This window comes from Triplophysa rosa, linkage group LG10 (assembly GCF_024868665.1).
Source record: "Triplophysa rosa linkage group LG10, Trosa_1v2, whole genome shotgun sequence".
NCBI lineage: Eukaryota > Metazoa > Chordata > Actinopteri > Cypriniformes > Nemacheilidae > Triplophysa > Triplophysa rosa.
In genome coordinates, this window is record NC_079899.1 from 9,607,574 (window position 1) to 9,623,687 (window position 16,114).

Sequence of the window (16,114 nt, forward strand, 5' to 3'; positions counted from 1 at the left end):
GCTCGGCCAAAGCACATTAAAGGAAATGCCAAGCATTCTTGCAGTAGAGCTGTGTCTCTGCTGCCTTGGCAGGATTACAGTAGAGAATATTTGTTCTGGGGAGCCGGCCATGCTAATTGCAGGCCCCGTTGTATGCCGGGAGAGAGCAGCCTCTCATGCCAAAAGCAACATGTTTCTGTTTTAACAATGTCCTGTTTTCAAAGAGAGCGTGGGGGGGTCGGCCAAGCCCGAGAACGGAATGCCTGAAAGTACTGTACTTGGACGTTCTCTCTTGTCCCTTAGATGAAAAATCTAAGGAATTTGTGGAGTTTTGATGTGGAACACGGGCTCCATGTGTGCGGGTGTGTGCAGGCTGAGAAAATCTGCTACAAGAGTAAAAAGCTGTATTAGATTCAGATTGGACTGGGTTATACATCAAAAATAAATGTAATAAAACTCCCCTATAAAAAAGCTTATACCCTATAAAGCTAAAAAAAATACTCAGTATTGTATATAGTTCAATATTTGTGTATCGAATGTACCAAGTTGCCATTGTAGCCAAATAGAAAAATAGGATTTATAGTTCTTATGCACTGTAATGGCATACCCTTTGGTATATTATAACATTTGTGATATTCATGATATTGCTTAATTTTATATTGCAAGAAAAATCATTGCAATCATAAATATTCAATACATCAGCCAAAACTGAAGATTATAGGTGACATTAATTCAATTCAATTCAATTTTATTTATATAGCGCTTTTCACAATGTGTATTGTTCCAAAGCAGCTTTACAGGAGCAAATTAGAAAAACACAGAAAGGTAAAACACAGCACAGTGCATGGTGTTTATAGACCAGGCAAGATCATTATAATAAATAATATCTAAAAAATAAATGAATAAATAAATAAATGCAGTCTCCCGGTGAGTAAGCCAACACTGCACTGCTCTGCTCTGGCGAGGAACCCAAACTCCAATGATGAATAATGGAGAAAAAAAAACCTCGGGAGAAACCAGGCTCAGCCGGGAGGGCCAGATCTCCTCTGACGTGTCATAGCTGCACTCAGTGACCCCGACCAAAGCCACCGAGCAACGTCCACGAAGAATAGGGAGAGCCCACGAGCAGGAAGCCCCACCCGCCGAAACCGTGCAGGTCCAACCCGGTCCCATTCCGTGATCAACAACAGACAACAGAGGAACAACCAGGGAAAAGTAGTAATGGCATAATTAACTTTATTCCTCTGTTGTCCGACATCGACCACAAAACAAGACCAACCAGACCAGACCCACACAGTCCCAACAAATGAAATACCCCGAACCACAACCAACAAGCCCCCCCACTCCCTACAACACCCACCCAGCTACCTCCAATCAAAGTCACTGAGTGCAGCCATAACTTCAAACTGCTGTCATGTGATGTAAGTTTAGTATTAAATACCAAGTATTGTAAATTTAGCATTAATGTGACAAGTAGTCCGTCTTTGCTCTCGGTTGGGGATGGAATTGTCTGAGCTGGGCCGGTCAGATGGTCGCCTTTTTCTTGGGTGGTGATGGAATTGCCTTGGATGGAGCTGGGATGGTCAGTCAGTCCGCAGGCTCTCGCAGGAGGATGGCACAGGATTTTCCGATGTAGCTGGCGTAATCTCTAGTTGGGCATGGGCATATGACGTTCATCTGAGCCTGGCGGAATCTCTCCCTACCTCGGGATGGGCATCCCGAGGCGAGGGCAGAAAGAGACTAATTAGCGTAGCTGCTGTTCATTAGCTATGTGTTAGTGAATGCTTGGCTGAAAAGATGTGTCTTTAATCTAGATTTAAATTGGGAGAGTGTGTCTGACCCTCGAATAGTATCGGGGAGGCTATTCCAGAGTTTAGGTGCTACGTATGAGAAAGCTCTACCCCCTTTGGTGGATTTAGTTATTCTAGGTGTTATCAAAAGTCTGGAGTTTTGAGATCTTAGAGAGCGTGATGGGTTGTAGTGTGGTAGAAGCTCTGTTATGTAGGTAGGGGCTAAACCGTTTAAGGCTTTATAAGTAATTAAAAGAACTTTAAAGTCAATACGATACTTAATGGGTAACCAGTGAAGGGTTGATAACATTGGGGTTATGTGATCGTATTTTCTGGACCTGGTTAGAACTCTGGCAGCTGCATTCTGAACTAACTGTAGTTTGTTTATTGATGCTGCAGGACAACCACTAAGCAGTGCATTACAGTAGTCAAGTCTTGAGGTCACAAATGCATGAATAAGCTTCTCTGCGTCAGCCACACATAAAATATTTCGCAATTTGGCAACATTTCTAAGGTGGAAGAAGGCTGTTTTTGTGACATTTGAGATGTGATTTTTAAATGACAGGTTGCTGTCTAATATAACGCCAAGGTCTTTAACTGTATTTGTTGGAGTAACAGTGCAGCCTTCAATTTGCAGGTCATAATCCGAAATATTCTGCTCACGTGTCTTTGGTCCGATAAGTAATATTTCTGTTTTATTAGAATTTAAAAGAAGGAAATTACAAGTCATCCAATGCTTTATATCGTCGATGCACTCTGCCAATTTGGATAGTTGGAAGGAATCATCTGGTCTTGATGAGATATATAGCTGAGTATCATCTGCATAACAGTGGAAGCTAATTCCATGTTTTCTAATAATGTTTCCAAGGGGCAGCATGTATATGGAGAATAGCAAGGGTCCTAAAACCGATCCCTGAGGTAATCCATAATTTACTTGCGTTAGATTTGATGATTCCCCATTTAAATGGACAAATTGATGTCGGTCTGATAAGTAAGATCTGAACCATTGTAGTGCCTGTCCCTGAATACCGGTATAATTGTGTAAGCGATCTAGAAGTATTTTATGGTCTACAGTATCGAACGCAGCACTAAGGTCGAGCAGGACTAGGAGTGAGATGTTACCTTTATCTGATGCTATGAGCAGGTCGTTTGTAATTTTAACGAGCGCAGTTTCAGTACTATGATGCGGTCTAAAACCTGACTGGAATTTTTCGTGTATGTCATTATTTTGTAAGAAAGAGCACAACTGAGTGGACACTACTTTTTCTAGTATTTTAGACAGGAAAGGGAGATTTGAAATCGGTCTATAGTTTCCTAGTTCATTGGGGTCTAAGTTTGGTTTCTTGATAAGAGGCTTAATGACGGCCAGTTTAAAGGCTCCTGGGACATGGCCTAGATTAATTGACGAGTTGATAATGTTATAAATGGGCTCAATTGCAACGGGTAATAACTCTTTTAATAATTTAGTTGGTATGGGGTCTAATAAGCAAGTTGTAGGTTTAGATGTTGCAATAAGTTTAATTAAATCTTCCTGTTTTATAGGTGAAAAACACTGTAGCCTTTCTTTTGGGGCGATGGTTGGTACTAATTTATAGGACAGACTTGGAGGTTGAGATTTTACTATTTTGTCTCGTATGTTTTCGATTTTCTCTGTAAAAAAGTTCATGAAATCATTGCTACCAAGGTGCGGCGGAATACCCAGGTCAGGTGAAGTCTGTTTATTTGTTAGTTTAGCAACTGTACTAAATAAAAACCTTGGATTGTTTTTGTTAGTTTCTATGAGGTTACGGAGGTGCTCAGCCTTTGCTGCTTTTAGTGCCTTTTTATAACAGTTTGCACTCTCTTTCCACGCAATTTTAAAGACCTCTAATTGGGTTTGTTTCCATTTGCGCTCCAGTTTACGTGTTTCTCTTTTAAGGGCGCGAGTGGTGCTATTGTACCATGGTGCTGCGTTTTTCTCATTAATCTTTTTTGACTTCATAGGTGCGACAGCTTCTAATGTATTAGAGAAAATAGTACCCAATTTGCTGGTCATGTCATCGAGCGATTCTGCATTTATTGGTATGGTTATTAAAGGAGTCAGATCTGGCAAGCTCTTTGCGAAACTATCTTTAGTAGTCGAGGTAATTGTTCTACCCTGTCGATAACGAGTTAAACGGCTGATTTCTGCAGTGTGCAGTGTACATGTTATAAGATAGTGATCAGTGACATCGTCGCTTTGCGGTATAATAGCTATATTGGTTAGATCGGCTCCGTGAGATATAATCAAGTCTAGTTATTTAAAGTATTAAAGTAATAGTTCACCCCAAATTGAAAATTCTACCATCATTTACTTACACTCATGTCATTTCCCTTTGTCTTCTGCGGAAGACAAAAGATATTTTGAAGAATGTTGGTAACTAAACAACAGTGGCACCCACTTCTGCTTTATGGACACAAAATCACTCAAGTCAATGGGTGGCAGCGTTTTTTGGTTACCAACATTCTTCAAAATATCTTCTTTTGTGTTCTGCAGAGGAAAGAAAGTCATTTTTGGACGAACTATCTCTTCAATTGATTATTTGTGAAGGCAGTGTAATTAATCTCTTTAGTTTTTGAAAGGTCTGTAAACAGATGCACTACATTCTTGCTGCGTGTTATTTTATCCTCCTCTTTGGCAGTTGTAAATGTTTGGGGACAACTGTCTGTTCAGCACCAACATATTCTTCCTCTTCGCAGGAGCCAAGATTTTGAGGCTTTTGAAACTCAGTCTGTCTAGGCGACATGATGCTAGATGTCAAAAGAACCAAAGTGTCAGCGCATGCACACAGGTGTTAATAGGATGTTGTCCCATCACATCTGCAGGGTTAGCTTTACTGCAGGACACAAGTGCTCTCCCTTCATTCTCACAGGACGCAAACTTAGAGGTGATAATACATTCCATCACCTTTGCCATGTGCAATTTTCACCCGGAGACCTGTAAGTAGAACTTCTTGACGAGCTTATTATTTTAAAAATCAAATGTTTTTTATTTCATTTTTGAATAACTCTGGCTTGGGTGGTTGTGGCGTTGGGCATTTAGCTGTTGTGGCCTTCCCTAACATGTTTTCTCTATAGACACAGTACACAGCAAAAATATGTTGGGAGATTTATCACCATGGGTGTTAAAATGAACACTTTCCGGGTGAACATACAGGTCCATCTTTGCTAGTGTTAAAACTACACTGACAAATGTGTTTATCTTGAAAACACTGTGTTAGTGTTTTATTTTATCACTCAAGGTGTTGAGAAATTATTATACACACGTAACACTTTATAGTGATAAATCCCACACACCCAGTGTATTTATTTAATGTTGATATATTTAAATTAAAATGGTAATGTAATGAAAAAACGAAGTGACTTTTATTTCTTACAATTTATTGAAATTTGTCAAACAACAAATAAAACGGTCCACTGTCTGGTATGAAAATACACATTTCTGCTGAGATTCAAACAAGTATTTCCTTTAAATCATCAAATTTAAACACTGAAATACATTAATTCTAATAAAATATACAATTACTTAATTCATATGCTAAACAATCACACTGAGCATTTCAAGTAAATTAATTTCAATAGACATTTTCAATAGAAGTTAACAAGTCTTTTAACAAGTAAAAACACACACTGCAGTAACATCTTTATATTGAAAATACAACAATTCAACATGCCATCCTTGAAATCAACCTTAATGTTTAAAAGTCTGGTTTGAAAACATTCATTCTGATAAAATAGACTTTTCCTTTATAAATGAATGAAATACATCTCTGAGTTTTTGTGAGTTTTCTCTGAGCCTGTGTTTGTTGGCTGGGAGTTGAATCCTTTTCTGCCTTATCCTCATCTTCACAATGGATATTATGTAAATGCTTCCGGAAACCAGAATAGGTGCTGAACTGTAAGCTGCATCCCTCTTGAGCACAAATCAGTCTCAGCTTTTTTCCTGGGTACAAGCCATGAGATAACTTCAGGTGTCGAAATAATTTAATTGTTGTACCCAGCAATGAATTGCAAATAAAACATCTTATCATGTAGTACTTTCCATTAAACTAATTGTTTAACAGTTTTGCTCTCAACTCTCGAGTGCGTGATGATTGGCTGGACGTTCTAGGATGGATTTTGTAGACTGTTGTCTGGATAAAGGTGAACATGTTGCTGAGAGATGGGTCATATTGTGCACCAAAGACTTTAAAAAGCTCATCAAAAGCTCCCAGTGAAGTACTTGCTTGACAGGGTATGAGATTCTTGTCAACCACAATGTAGAACTTCAGCTCATCTGCTTTGGTTTGTCCAGTGGCCAGAAGATAGGGCTGCCTGTCCTCTACTTCTGAGAGATGGTCCTCCAAACTTCTGCAAGACTGATTAATAACAATATAAAAATGACTTAAATGACAAACTTTAGCATACATATGAAATCACAACAATTTGCCACAAACTTAGACAAATTACATCTTTGAAACAAAAAAACGACACGTTTTAGAGTTGTAACAGTTCAATATTCTAATGGTTAGGTTCATTAGGATTATTACCATGGTCAAGAAAAAATCCAGAACCTTTTCAAATTTCAGGAGGCGATTAACAGCATCTCTCACACTGATCTTGTCTGCTCTCTTCCTTCCAGAGGGTTGGGGTGCAAGGAGGTGTAACAGCAAAAGCAGGGAGGCTATGTCACTATCCCATTCTATAATAACAGAACACATTAAGGACAGAGAGAGAAAAAGAGAGAAAGAACATTTTGTTAGCTTTCATAAATACAATTTTACATCTAGCATTTTTTTGAGAACTTTCAAGTACTTTTAGCTTCATTATTGATGTCTCCGTTGTTTTTTTCAGCAAATTTCAGTATCTGTAGCAGGAATGCAGATGGATTAAGAGTTTTTGCCTCCTTAATCACATTTTCCTTGAAGGAGGTATTCCACTTCTCTAAAAATCTGGATGCTGTTTCCAGGCCAAACATCTTGCTGGAAGTCTTGCAAGTCTTGCTGGATCTGAAGAGAAAACAGTGTGCTTACAGTACCAAATAATGACATGAGAAATTAGCACTGGTAACATTTGAGCACAAAATGTACTATTCAGTATTGTTAGGTGATTATTAGGTGAAGGTTGCAGCAGAGAAGCTAAAATCTAATACTTATTAAAGTCAGCAAGCATGAATACTCACCAGACCCTTGGTGTCCAGGAATCGAGGAAAAATGTGAAAGGTGGCCGTGGACTTCTTTGGGTCCTTTACAATCTCCTGTCGGTAATGAAAAGTTTCTTTCATCTTACAAAAGATGATATCACGATCAGTGCTGTGTTTAAGCAGTGAGATTGCTTCCTGGCATTCATTGCCTGTTATTTGATCTGCAAGGCAGATGTTTTCCTCCATTCTAGGACCACAGGATTCCTCATTTGATCGAGAGATCATTTTACAACTGGTGTTTCTCTGTACCGTCTTTAGGCGATTCATGATAAAACCTGTCCCTCTCTGTGCATCATAGTATTGTTCCTGTTAAAGAGACACATTTGGGTAAAACGAACACATTAGAAAAGCTAAGATTTTTAACATTTAAAGTTTTGTGAAACCTTTGTCATGAACGGGTGGTGAGACCCAAGTGCAGACAGCGGGTAAGGGATTAACAGGATATTTATTCACAAAAGTACAAAACAAAGACCCACGTGGGGGTAACATAATAAAACAAGGGGATAACATGACATGACAAGACAGGACTGAGACTAACTACACTGACCAGACTGGAGATAAAAATGAACAAGGACTAGACTAGACTAGACTAGACTAGACTAGACTAGACACGGACACGGACAGGAACTCACCAGACAAATGACACATACACGCAGAATGAACCAGCACAGGACAGAGAACAAAGGGGCATTAAATAAGGGATCAAATCAAGAGGGGAAAGGTGTGGGGCATGAACTAATAACGAGCACTAACGAGGAAACAAGAGGGCAGGAACAATGACGAGACCGGAGAGAGTATGGCAAGCCAAAAGGGCCAAAACGCCTCTCTCCACATGAAACAAGAGGTTCTGCCATGGCTCTGCCACAAGATCAAGAAAAGCAAGACAAGATGGGGCAGAACCATGACAACGTTTGAAAAAACAAGCAGTTTTGTTGCCTTCATTGCATTCAGTAGAGGTTGAAGTCTTGCTGACAGACTTCCCGTCAGTCAGAACAGGGGAACACTCATGTGCAGATGTGAAATCTGTATTCAGTATATAAAATATTACTTGCAAAAACATAAACATCACCACAATTTTAACATAAGACCAATTAAGTATAAACATAATTACCACCATTGGTATATAAACAAAAGTACATGCCCCTTTCAGCAACAAGTTCAGGAAATACATCCACATCCACTTCTGTAGAAGTGTCATCCGTTACACTAATAGGTGTCTGTTCTGGGATGGCAAATGCTCTTTTTGCTGTAAAACAGTAACTTCATTACTTCCTTAAAATGTTTTAATCATCGATGTACTTTGTCTATTTACTGTAAAGTATAGCTTTATTTACAGTCTTGCTTTCAACGACAAACTCCAAAAAGCATGGCTCTTTGAGTTTTACATATTTTCTAGTGTCCCTGTATTGTGTTCTTGCCTTTACTGTCCAATCTGAATGACATTTTGAATAAAAAAATGACATTAGTAATACATAAGATACAATTTTTATTTGTTACCAAATGCATGATAAGATTTCAGTCAGGGCAAAGGCGTTTGTGTTTTTGCCAGTGGGTGGGTGTTTTTCCGATATAGCAAAAAGTAAACTAACACATTCAATACAATCAGGTTACTTTGTTTTAATACAGATTCTGTTTAATTCCAACACATATTACAGCGAGAACTACCATGTACCTGTGTCAATTGTCAATACAAACTTTATATTTAAACAATCACTAAATAAATAGTTACAGATTTACAATACCACAGCTATAAAACTAGAAGTTGTACAGAAAAAATCCCTCATGTTAGGTCACTAATGCACGTCTGCTCTAACACTTGAGTTGTTGTCGGTCTTGAGTTGCTATCTGACGGCTGATGCAACAACAACAACAAAAATTTTGACAAAAGATGGTATCTGTTAATAATTCAAATAAACTTCTGTTACTCTGCCTATATGAAACCTGTGTGCTGAGCTGCCTTCATGCACAAACGCCGCCAGCATTTCTTTTTACTAAAAAAGCGCTCTTGTCAACTTTTTCTTGTCAAAAAAAAGAGTGTGTTCATGGCCTAATGCAGCGCTCTGGACTTTTATCCATCTCAGCCTCGTTTTGAAATCAACATGGCGGCAGGCTGAATAAGGTCTATAGGCCGATCCGAATGCGCAGCACCGCCAATGACGTATGTTGTGCGTTACCGTGAGTGCTCGCCGGCAATTCCGTTAGTGCTCAAGGCACGGAGCGCTACACAAGAAAATATTATTTCAAGAGCAATTCATTTGTTTGCATAACATTTCGAAACACCAGAATTAACCTGTAGTTGCGGTCATAAAAGACGGTCTTACAAAGTTTGGGAACCCTATTAAACAAAATGACAAATAAACTAAGCTTAACAATCCAAATCTTGTCAGTTTCAAAGTGATGCATAGTGTCGGTAGCACACAATTTTTTAAAACTGCTAGATTACTTAACTTAGCAATTAAAATGAGCACAAAGACAACACACTAAACTTACGTCTACGTCCATCGTCCTCCACTAACGAATTTAGTAGTCTCAACGCTTCACTTTCAGTCATGGTGCTGTCCTACGAATTCGAGGGGGAAATAAAAATACCATGTTAGTTTTAACTAAACGTTAAAACATTCTTTAAAATGTACATACGATTTTAGTTACACGTAAATGGTAAACTCATGACTAAACGGCGGATCAAAAGGGCGCGAAATTAAACTGAGGTAAATGCTACATTGCGAATTATCAATACTATAATATTTTAAAACATATTTTAATACTTAATTAAAGAACATTAAGCAGCGTTGAATTTGTGTATTAATCTTGTGAGAAATACTTTAACCGTGCCAATGTTAGGTTAAACTGAGGCAAATAATAAAGGTATTTTTCACACAAACAGTATTGTCACGAACACTGGGGGAAAAGAACCCAATCGCAGGCAGGCGGGGATGAAGGGGTTAACAGATAAGTTTATTTTTACAAAATAATAACAGAACACAAAACAAAAACCCACGATGGGGGCAAAACACAGGAACAAGAAAATCACACAAGTAACAGGGACGTAAACTGACTAAACACTAGACTCACATAAACTTAGACAAGGATTAAACTAAACTATCACTTACTACAAAGGACGAAACAGGAACAGGTGATACAGCTGGACATGACACGAGTACATACACACGCAATGACCGACACAGGACAATGAAACATGAGGGTATTATATAGGGAAGACAGACAAAGGATAACGACACGGGGCAGGTGTGGGTAATTAAACACTAAGGGAAAGATAACGAGGAAACGAGATGGCGGGAACAGAGACGAGACACTGGAGAGAACTTATATTATTGTCAAAAGGACAACAATATGTTTCTCTCCACACATAACCAAAGGCTTTGTCATGACTCTGCTACAGGACCAAGAAAAACATGACTAAATGAAGCAGAGCCATGACAGAAGCCCCCCCTTTAATGAGCACCTCCAGGTGCTCACCAAGGGGTAGACGGATGAGACAAGACAGACTGGGAAACAGACAGGACCAGGCAAAACAAAGAAAACAAAATCAAGGGCAGACAAGACACAACAACAACAGGACTAGGGTGGGACATCAAAAATAACAAACATGGGAGGGGGGGGGGGGCCAAACAAAGGGCCCATAGGGGGCAGTCCAAAAGGGAGGGGGAGAAGTCCCAGTCCCCGGCTGCGCTCGAGGGCGCGGAGTCCTGGGGGACTTAGGAGGAGTCCTGGGGGGACAGTCTTTGACCCTGGGGTCTCCCAGGGGCCGGCTGGTGCGGACTGAGGCCGGCTGGAAGGGCTGACGCGGCTGGAAGGCCGGCTGGAGGGCTGAGCCGGCTGGAAGGCCGGCTGGACAGGGCTTGACGCCGGCTGGAAGGCCGGCTGGACAGGGCTTGACGCCGGCTGGAAGGCCGGCTGGACAGGGCTTGACGCCGGCTGGAAGGCCGGCTGGACAGGGCTTGACGCCGGCTGGAAGGCCGGCTGGACAGGGCTTGACGCCGGCTGGAAGGCCGGCTGGACAGGGCTTGACGCCGGCTGGAAGGCCGGCTGGACAGGGCTTGACGCCGGCTGGAAGGCCGGCTGGACAGGGCTTGACGCCGGCTGGAAGGCCGGCTGGACAGGGCTTGACGCGGGGGCCGGCTGGACACCGGCTGGACGCCGGCTGGATCACCGGACTGGACGCCGGCTGGATCACCGGACTGGACCATGCTGGATCACCGGACTGGACACAGGCTGGACGCCGGCTGGACACAGGACTGGATGCTGGACTGGACGCCGGCTGACCGGAGTGGTAGCCGGCTGCATGGACACGTCATTCCCCCGTGACGCTCCTTCCTCCTTTTCCGCACCGCCGGTCTGCAGCCATCTTTGGCGGACCCGTGGGGACCGGAGGTAGTTCAGCGTTGGGGGAACCCCCAGACGTCGTCCCCGAGTCCTTCCCTCCCCACTCGCCACGGTCCCGCCAGGGGAACCGGAACCGTGGAGCTCCAGCCAGAGGGTACTGAGTCCCCCCGGGCAGCGGCAGCCAGGACGAGACCCCCCGGGACGCTCGACCGTGGAGCGGAAGTTCCAAATGGAACCCCACTCCCGGGATCATCCCGGTTGGCCACGTACCTGACCATATCCGCGAACCCGAGAGGAGCCAGCAGCCTCTTCTCCGCGGTGTGAGGCGCCGGGTGAGGCAGCAGTTGAAGATGTCTTCAACTCCGAGTCATTGAACCCGGTCGCCTCTGCCACCGCCGAGAATGCTCTGGCGAACTCCGGTCCCCATAACTCCCCTGACGAACCCCAGTAGCAAGTGGGCTAGGCCGGATCGGGGAGACGACGCCTTGCCGTCCTTGGGAGCCCCTGCTGGGTTCGATTTGGTCGTTCATTCTGTCACGAACACTGGGGGAAAAGAACCCAATCGCAGGCAGGCGGGGATGAAGGGGTTAACAGATAAGTTTATTTTTACAAAATAATAACAGAACACAAAACAAAAACCCACGATGGGGGCAAAACACAGGAACAAGAAAATCACACAAGTAACAGGGACGTAAACTGACTAAACACTAGACTCACATAAACTTAGACAAGGATTAAACTAAACTAACACTTACTACAAAGGACGAAACAGGAACAGGTGATACAGCTGGACATGACACGAGTACATACACACGCAATGACCGACACAGGACAATGAAACATGAGGGTATTATATAGGGAAGACAGACAAAGGATAACGACACGGGGCAGGTGTGGGTAATTAAACACTCAGGGAAAGATAACGAGGAAACGAGATGGCGGGAACAGAGACGAGACACTGGAGAGAACTTATATTATTGTCAAAAGGACAACAATATGTTTCTCTCCACACATAACCAAAGGCTTTGTCATGACTCTGCTACAGGACCAAGAAAAACATGACTAAATGAAGCAGAGCCATGACACAGTATAATATAAAATAAATACAATTTGCTTTAGTGATGAAACAAGTTCATAAATAAATCACAACGTAATATTTCTATACCTTGGAGCTTGTGTGCAGGCAAACGAATCCAGTCCACAAAGACGGAGACTGGAGCTTGATGGGCGGGAAGATTGAAAATACTCTGCACATGCGCAAATGTTGATTATACGCAAACACCGAAAGGAAACACTGTGCATCATCACTAAATAAGTGATAAAGCATATAATAATTGTAAATCAACACCAGATTTTATCACTAGCTGCACTACACTAGGTTTTTATCACTCAGTAATTTGCTGTGTACAATAAGAATTGATTAATTAATTTCATGCGAAACATTTAAGACGATTTAGAGACTTCTGTTATGTCTCTTGAGCTATGCATAAGAGCTTAATTCCTATACTATGTATAGTAGTGTAGGTTAAAGGGATACTTCACCCAAAAAATTTGAGTTCTGTCATCATCTACTCACCTTTGAGTTCCAAATGAGTATACATTTCTTTGTTCTGATGAACACAGAGAAAGATATTTGGAAGAATCTTATAACCAAACAGATATCGACCCCCATTGACTCCCATAGTAGGAAAAATTACTTAATCATTTTTTTTGTTCTGTTGAACACAAATGAAGACATTTTGAAAAATGTAGGACAGCAAACAGCTCTGGGGCACTTTTGACTACCATTGTATTTTTTCCTACTATGGTAGTCAATGGGGGGCAAGATCTGTTTGGTTATAAGCATTCTTCCAAATATCTTTCTTTGTGTTCATCAGAACAAAGAAATGTATACAGATTTGGAACAACTCGAAGGTTAGTAAAGGATGACAGAATTTTCATTTTTGGGTGAACTATCCCTTTAAGCATGGAGTCCACCCCCAGCAGTGCTTTGACCTAGTCAAGGCTTTGTTGATGCCCAGTGAACTACATGCTTCCAAGCATCAGCACAGCAAATAAAGGCCAGTGTGTTTTGACCAATGACAATCTAATTACATTATCTCAAATCACCAATAGCAGCATTCCAATAATGAGCAATAACACCTCCACGGTCAGTCGCCTATGGGTATTAGTCTGTTTTATACGATCATGGTATTGACAGCTCCTCTGGTGTGAAAGATTTCGAACCTCCGACAGATGTAGGACAGGTCGGATATTGACGTGCGTCCACCAGGCTGGTTCACATCAGTTGATTGAAAGATTCTGGTCACATGCGCATAATCCTATCAACTGCAGATACATCGGTGCTTCTGTTTGATGATGATTGCTTTCACAGACTGTGTTTGGAGTGCTGCACAGCCAGATCTTTACAAAAGTGTTACTTAATAGGATTGGGCCGATAGACGATGACATCGTCCATCGCCGATGGCTGACAGCCATCATGATGCTGGGCCGGTGTTCTGCCAATTTATGCATCCCTATCAAATTTTGCTACCTCCATACAAAACAGGACTAACCCCTCCCCCAACCCTTACACCTAAATAACCCCTCCCCCAACCCAATCACAACACGAGGGTAGCACAAATTTATGGGTAGCATAAATTGGCAGAACACCGGCATCGTGATTCCCCTGCATGGCGCAATTTTCGTCATCAGGAGGGTCCGCGGTTGTCCGCACATCCCATCCGCGTACGCGTAAAGCACATTCCCAAGACAAATGTTGACAGCCGACTGAGCCGAGTCCACACTATGAAATTCTGCGCATGTGTCGAGCTCGTCCATTCATGCTTATCCGCGGTTGAGTATGATTTGGAAGCTGCGCAACACGTGTGCGCGCGAGACGGAGACGGACATAGAAGGTGAAAGCAAACAGTGAATTGTAGTAATGCGTTCACGTTGTGTGTGTGTAAACCTGTGACGACATGAACTGTGCGCATCCGCGATGGCAGCGGGAAACATGGGTGACGGGTGACCCGCGCTGTTGACTAATCATAGCCTACACAGTTGGGCTCAAGATCTACTCGTCTTTCCACATGAAATAACAACTGGATGAAATTCCAAATTTGCAGGTCGTACATGCGCGAGTACTTGTAAAAATGCTCACGCTGTCTTGAAAATTGGCACAAAATGCGATTTGGTCGCAGTCTGGCTCCCTGATATACAGTAATTGTTTGGCCAACTAGCAAACTGCTATAACCCCCGCCTCGCCCCCGATGTCATCGTCCATCGCGATGTTTCACTCTAGGCATCGTCCGATGCAAATTTGTTAGACATCGCCCGACCCTACTAACTATCAGAATTGAGAGGCTATGAAGGCATTCGGAAAATGATTTTGATCAAGTGAACAGTTCATTCAGAGTGTTGAAAAACTGTTTTAAAAAGCCACATAGCCTTGCTGGAAGCTGTTGTCAAATAACTATAAATGGACCTTTTATATGAATGTGCCAGGTCACCATGTTGCTTGGAATGCATTAATGTCCTGTATTAGCACCGTGTACACCCGACGCGACCGGCGCAATGCGACACGACAAACGGCTTATTCTTAATGGGTTTGTCGTATCATGTTGCGCCGCATCCAGTGTGGAGAAAATGTTTAATTATTATGAGTTCTAATGGATTCTATTGTCTTTTTGTTGTGTCGCGTGTCGCATCGCGCCTCGCCGTGTCCGGTGTAGACACGGTGTTAGACTAATTAAAGCTGCAATCTGTAACTTTTTCTGGTTGAAAATAAACAAAAATCAGTTACTGCACAAATGCATAAACAATCAGTATTGACAATGACAACTCTCTCGGCAAATGTCAGTTATTTTTTAACACGTAAATATGAGTATGTAAAGGAACCTGCAATTTTATTTTTCAAACAGAGATGGCAGTAGAGAGACAAAAATGACAGATTGCAGCTTTAAATATATTATTACTGGCCAGATAAATAATTTTCTGAAATTTTCACCTTTCAGAAACTTTCTGTTCACAGTCAATTATAATTCATTTATTCTCTGAACGAAAGCACAAAGCACCCAATACCCGGTTGCATTACTTAGTGAGTAGCATTTTAATTTTTATTACTATCGTCATTGCTGTTTTAGATGTTTTATAAAGCGTAGGGGCTCTGCTTCATATCGTACCTAAATAGACACAGCCTCTTGTAGCTTTATTGCTTTAGTGCCACACAACATTTCAGGTGAAAAATCGCTTAAACATACCATGGCAGGAAAAGATAAATGATGTGCACTTCGAACTGAGCTTTTAAATGTTTGACATTTAGGCCTTTACTTGTCTACAATGATTGCCGACTTTAGAGATAACATTTTCTTGTGTTGTTGTTTTTTTCATTTCCTGTCAGCTAGAAAACTGCTGTGTTTGAGATAAGCGTATTTCCTGATGATTTTAGCCTCAGGTCAGTAATTACTAAGTGCAAAGGTGGGAACCAATGACTGTGGACTTGAAATGGCAGATGTGATGACATTTTTGAAGCAAGTGAGGCATTTTGTGAGTAAGTCAATTGTTGACACTCTGGTGTCCCTGTGGTGTCCGGCAGTAGATGCTCGGATGTGGTTGACTGATAAAGATGAATCACACTGCGGCCCGTCGAAGCGTGCCACTCGTTTGTCCATTAAATTGGCGAAGATAACACAGAACCTTTAAGGAACATTTTCCCTCACAGTGGCTCACAGCCTGCTCCTTTTTATTCAATATTCCCAATTTGATCAATTGGTGTATTGCTATATGTGGGGCCAATTGACCATGTCAGTTGTACAATTCT

The 16,114-nt window shown here is 41.9% G+C and overlaps 2 protein-coding genes across 3 annotated transcripts in view; one reads left to right on the plus strand and one right to left on the minus strand.

The window, feature by feature from the left end:
- The window catches only part of crim1 (cysteine rich transmembrane BMP regulator 1 (chordin-like)), a 132,155-nt gene that overhangs the window by 18,871 nt on the left and 97,170 nt on the right, over nt 1-16,114 (plus strand). The gene's annotated exons all lie outside the window — the stretch shown is intronic.
- On the minus strand, nt 5,219-8,184 carry LOC130559909 (uncharacterized). Its single transcript, XM_057343248.1, has 4 exons — nt 6,949-8,184; nt 6,582-6,775; nt 6,317-6,468; nt 5,219-6,145 (listed from the first exon to the last, which is right to left on the minus strand). The coding sequence occupies exons 2-4, from the start codon at nt 6,742-6,744 to the stop codon at nt 5,837-5,839; spliced, it is 624 nt and encodes a 207-aa protein (XP_057199231.1). The 5' UTR covers nt 6,745-6,775; nt 6,949-8,184; the 3' UTR covers nt 5,219-5,836.

Coding starts and splice junctions, on each gene's coding strand:
- LOC130559909 (XM_057343248.1), bottom strand. CDS start 6,744: ATGTTTGGCCTGGAAACAGCATCCAGATTTTTAGAGAAGTGGAATACC. Junction 6,469..6,581: donor CATCAATAATGAAGCTAAAA/GTACTTGAAAGT, acceptor CTGTTATTATAG/AATGGGATAGTGACATAGCC. Junction 6,146..6,316: donor TGGATTTTTTCTTGACCATG/GTAATAATCCTA, acceptor GTTATTAATCAG/TCTTGCAGAAGTTTGGAGGA.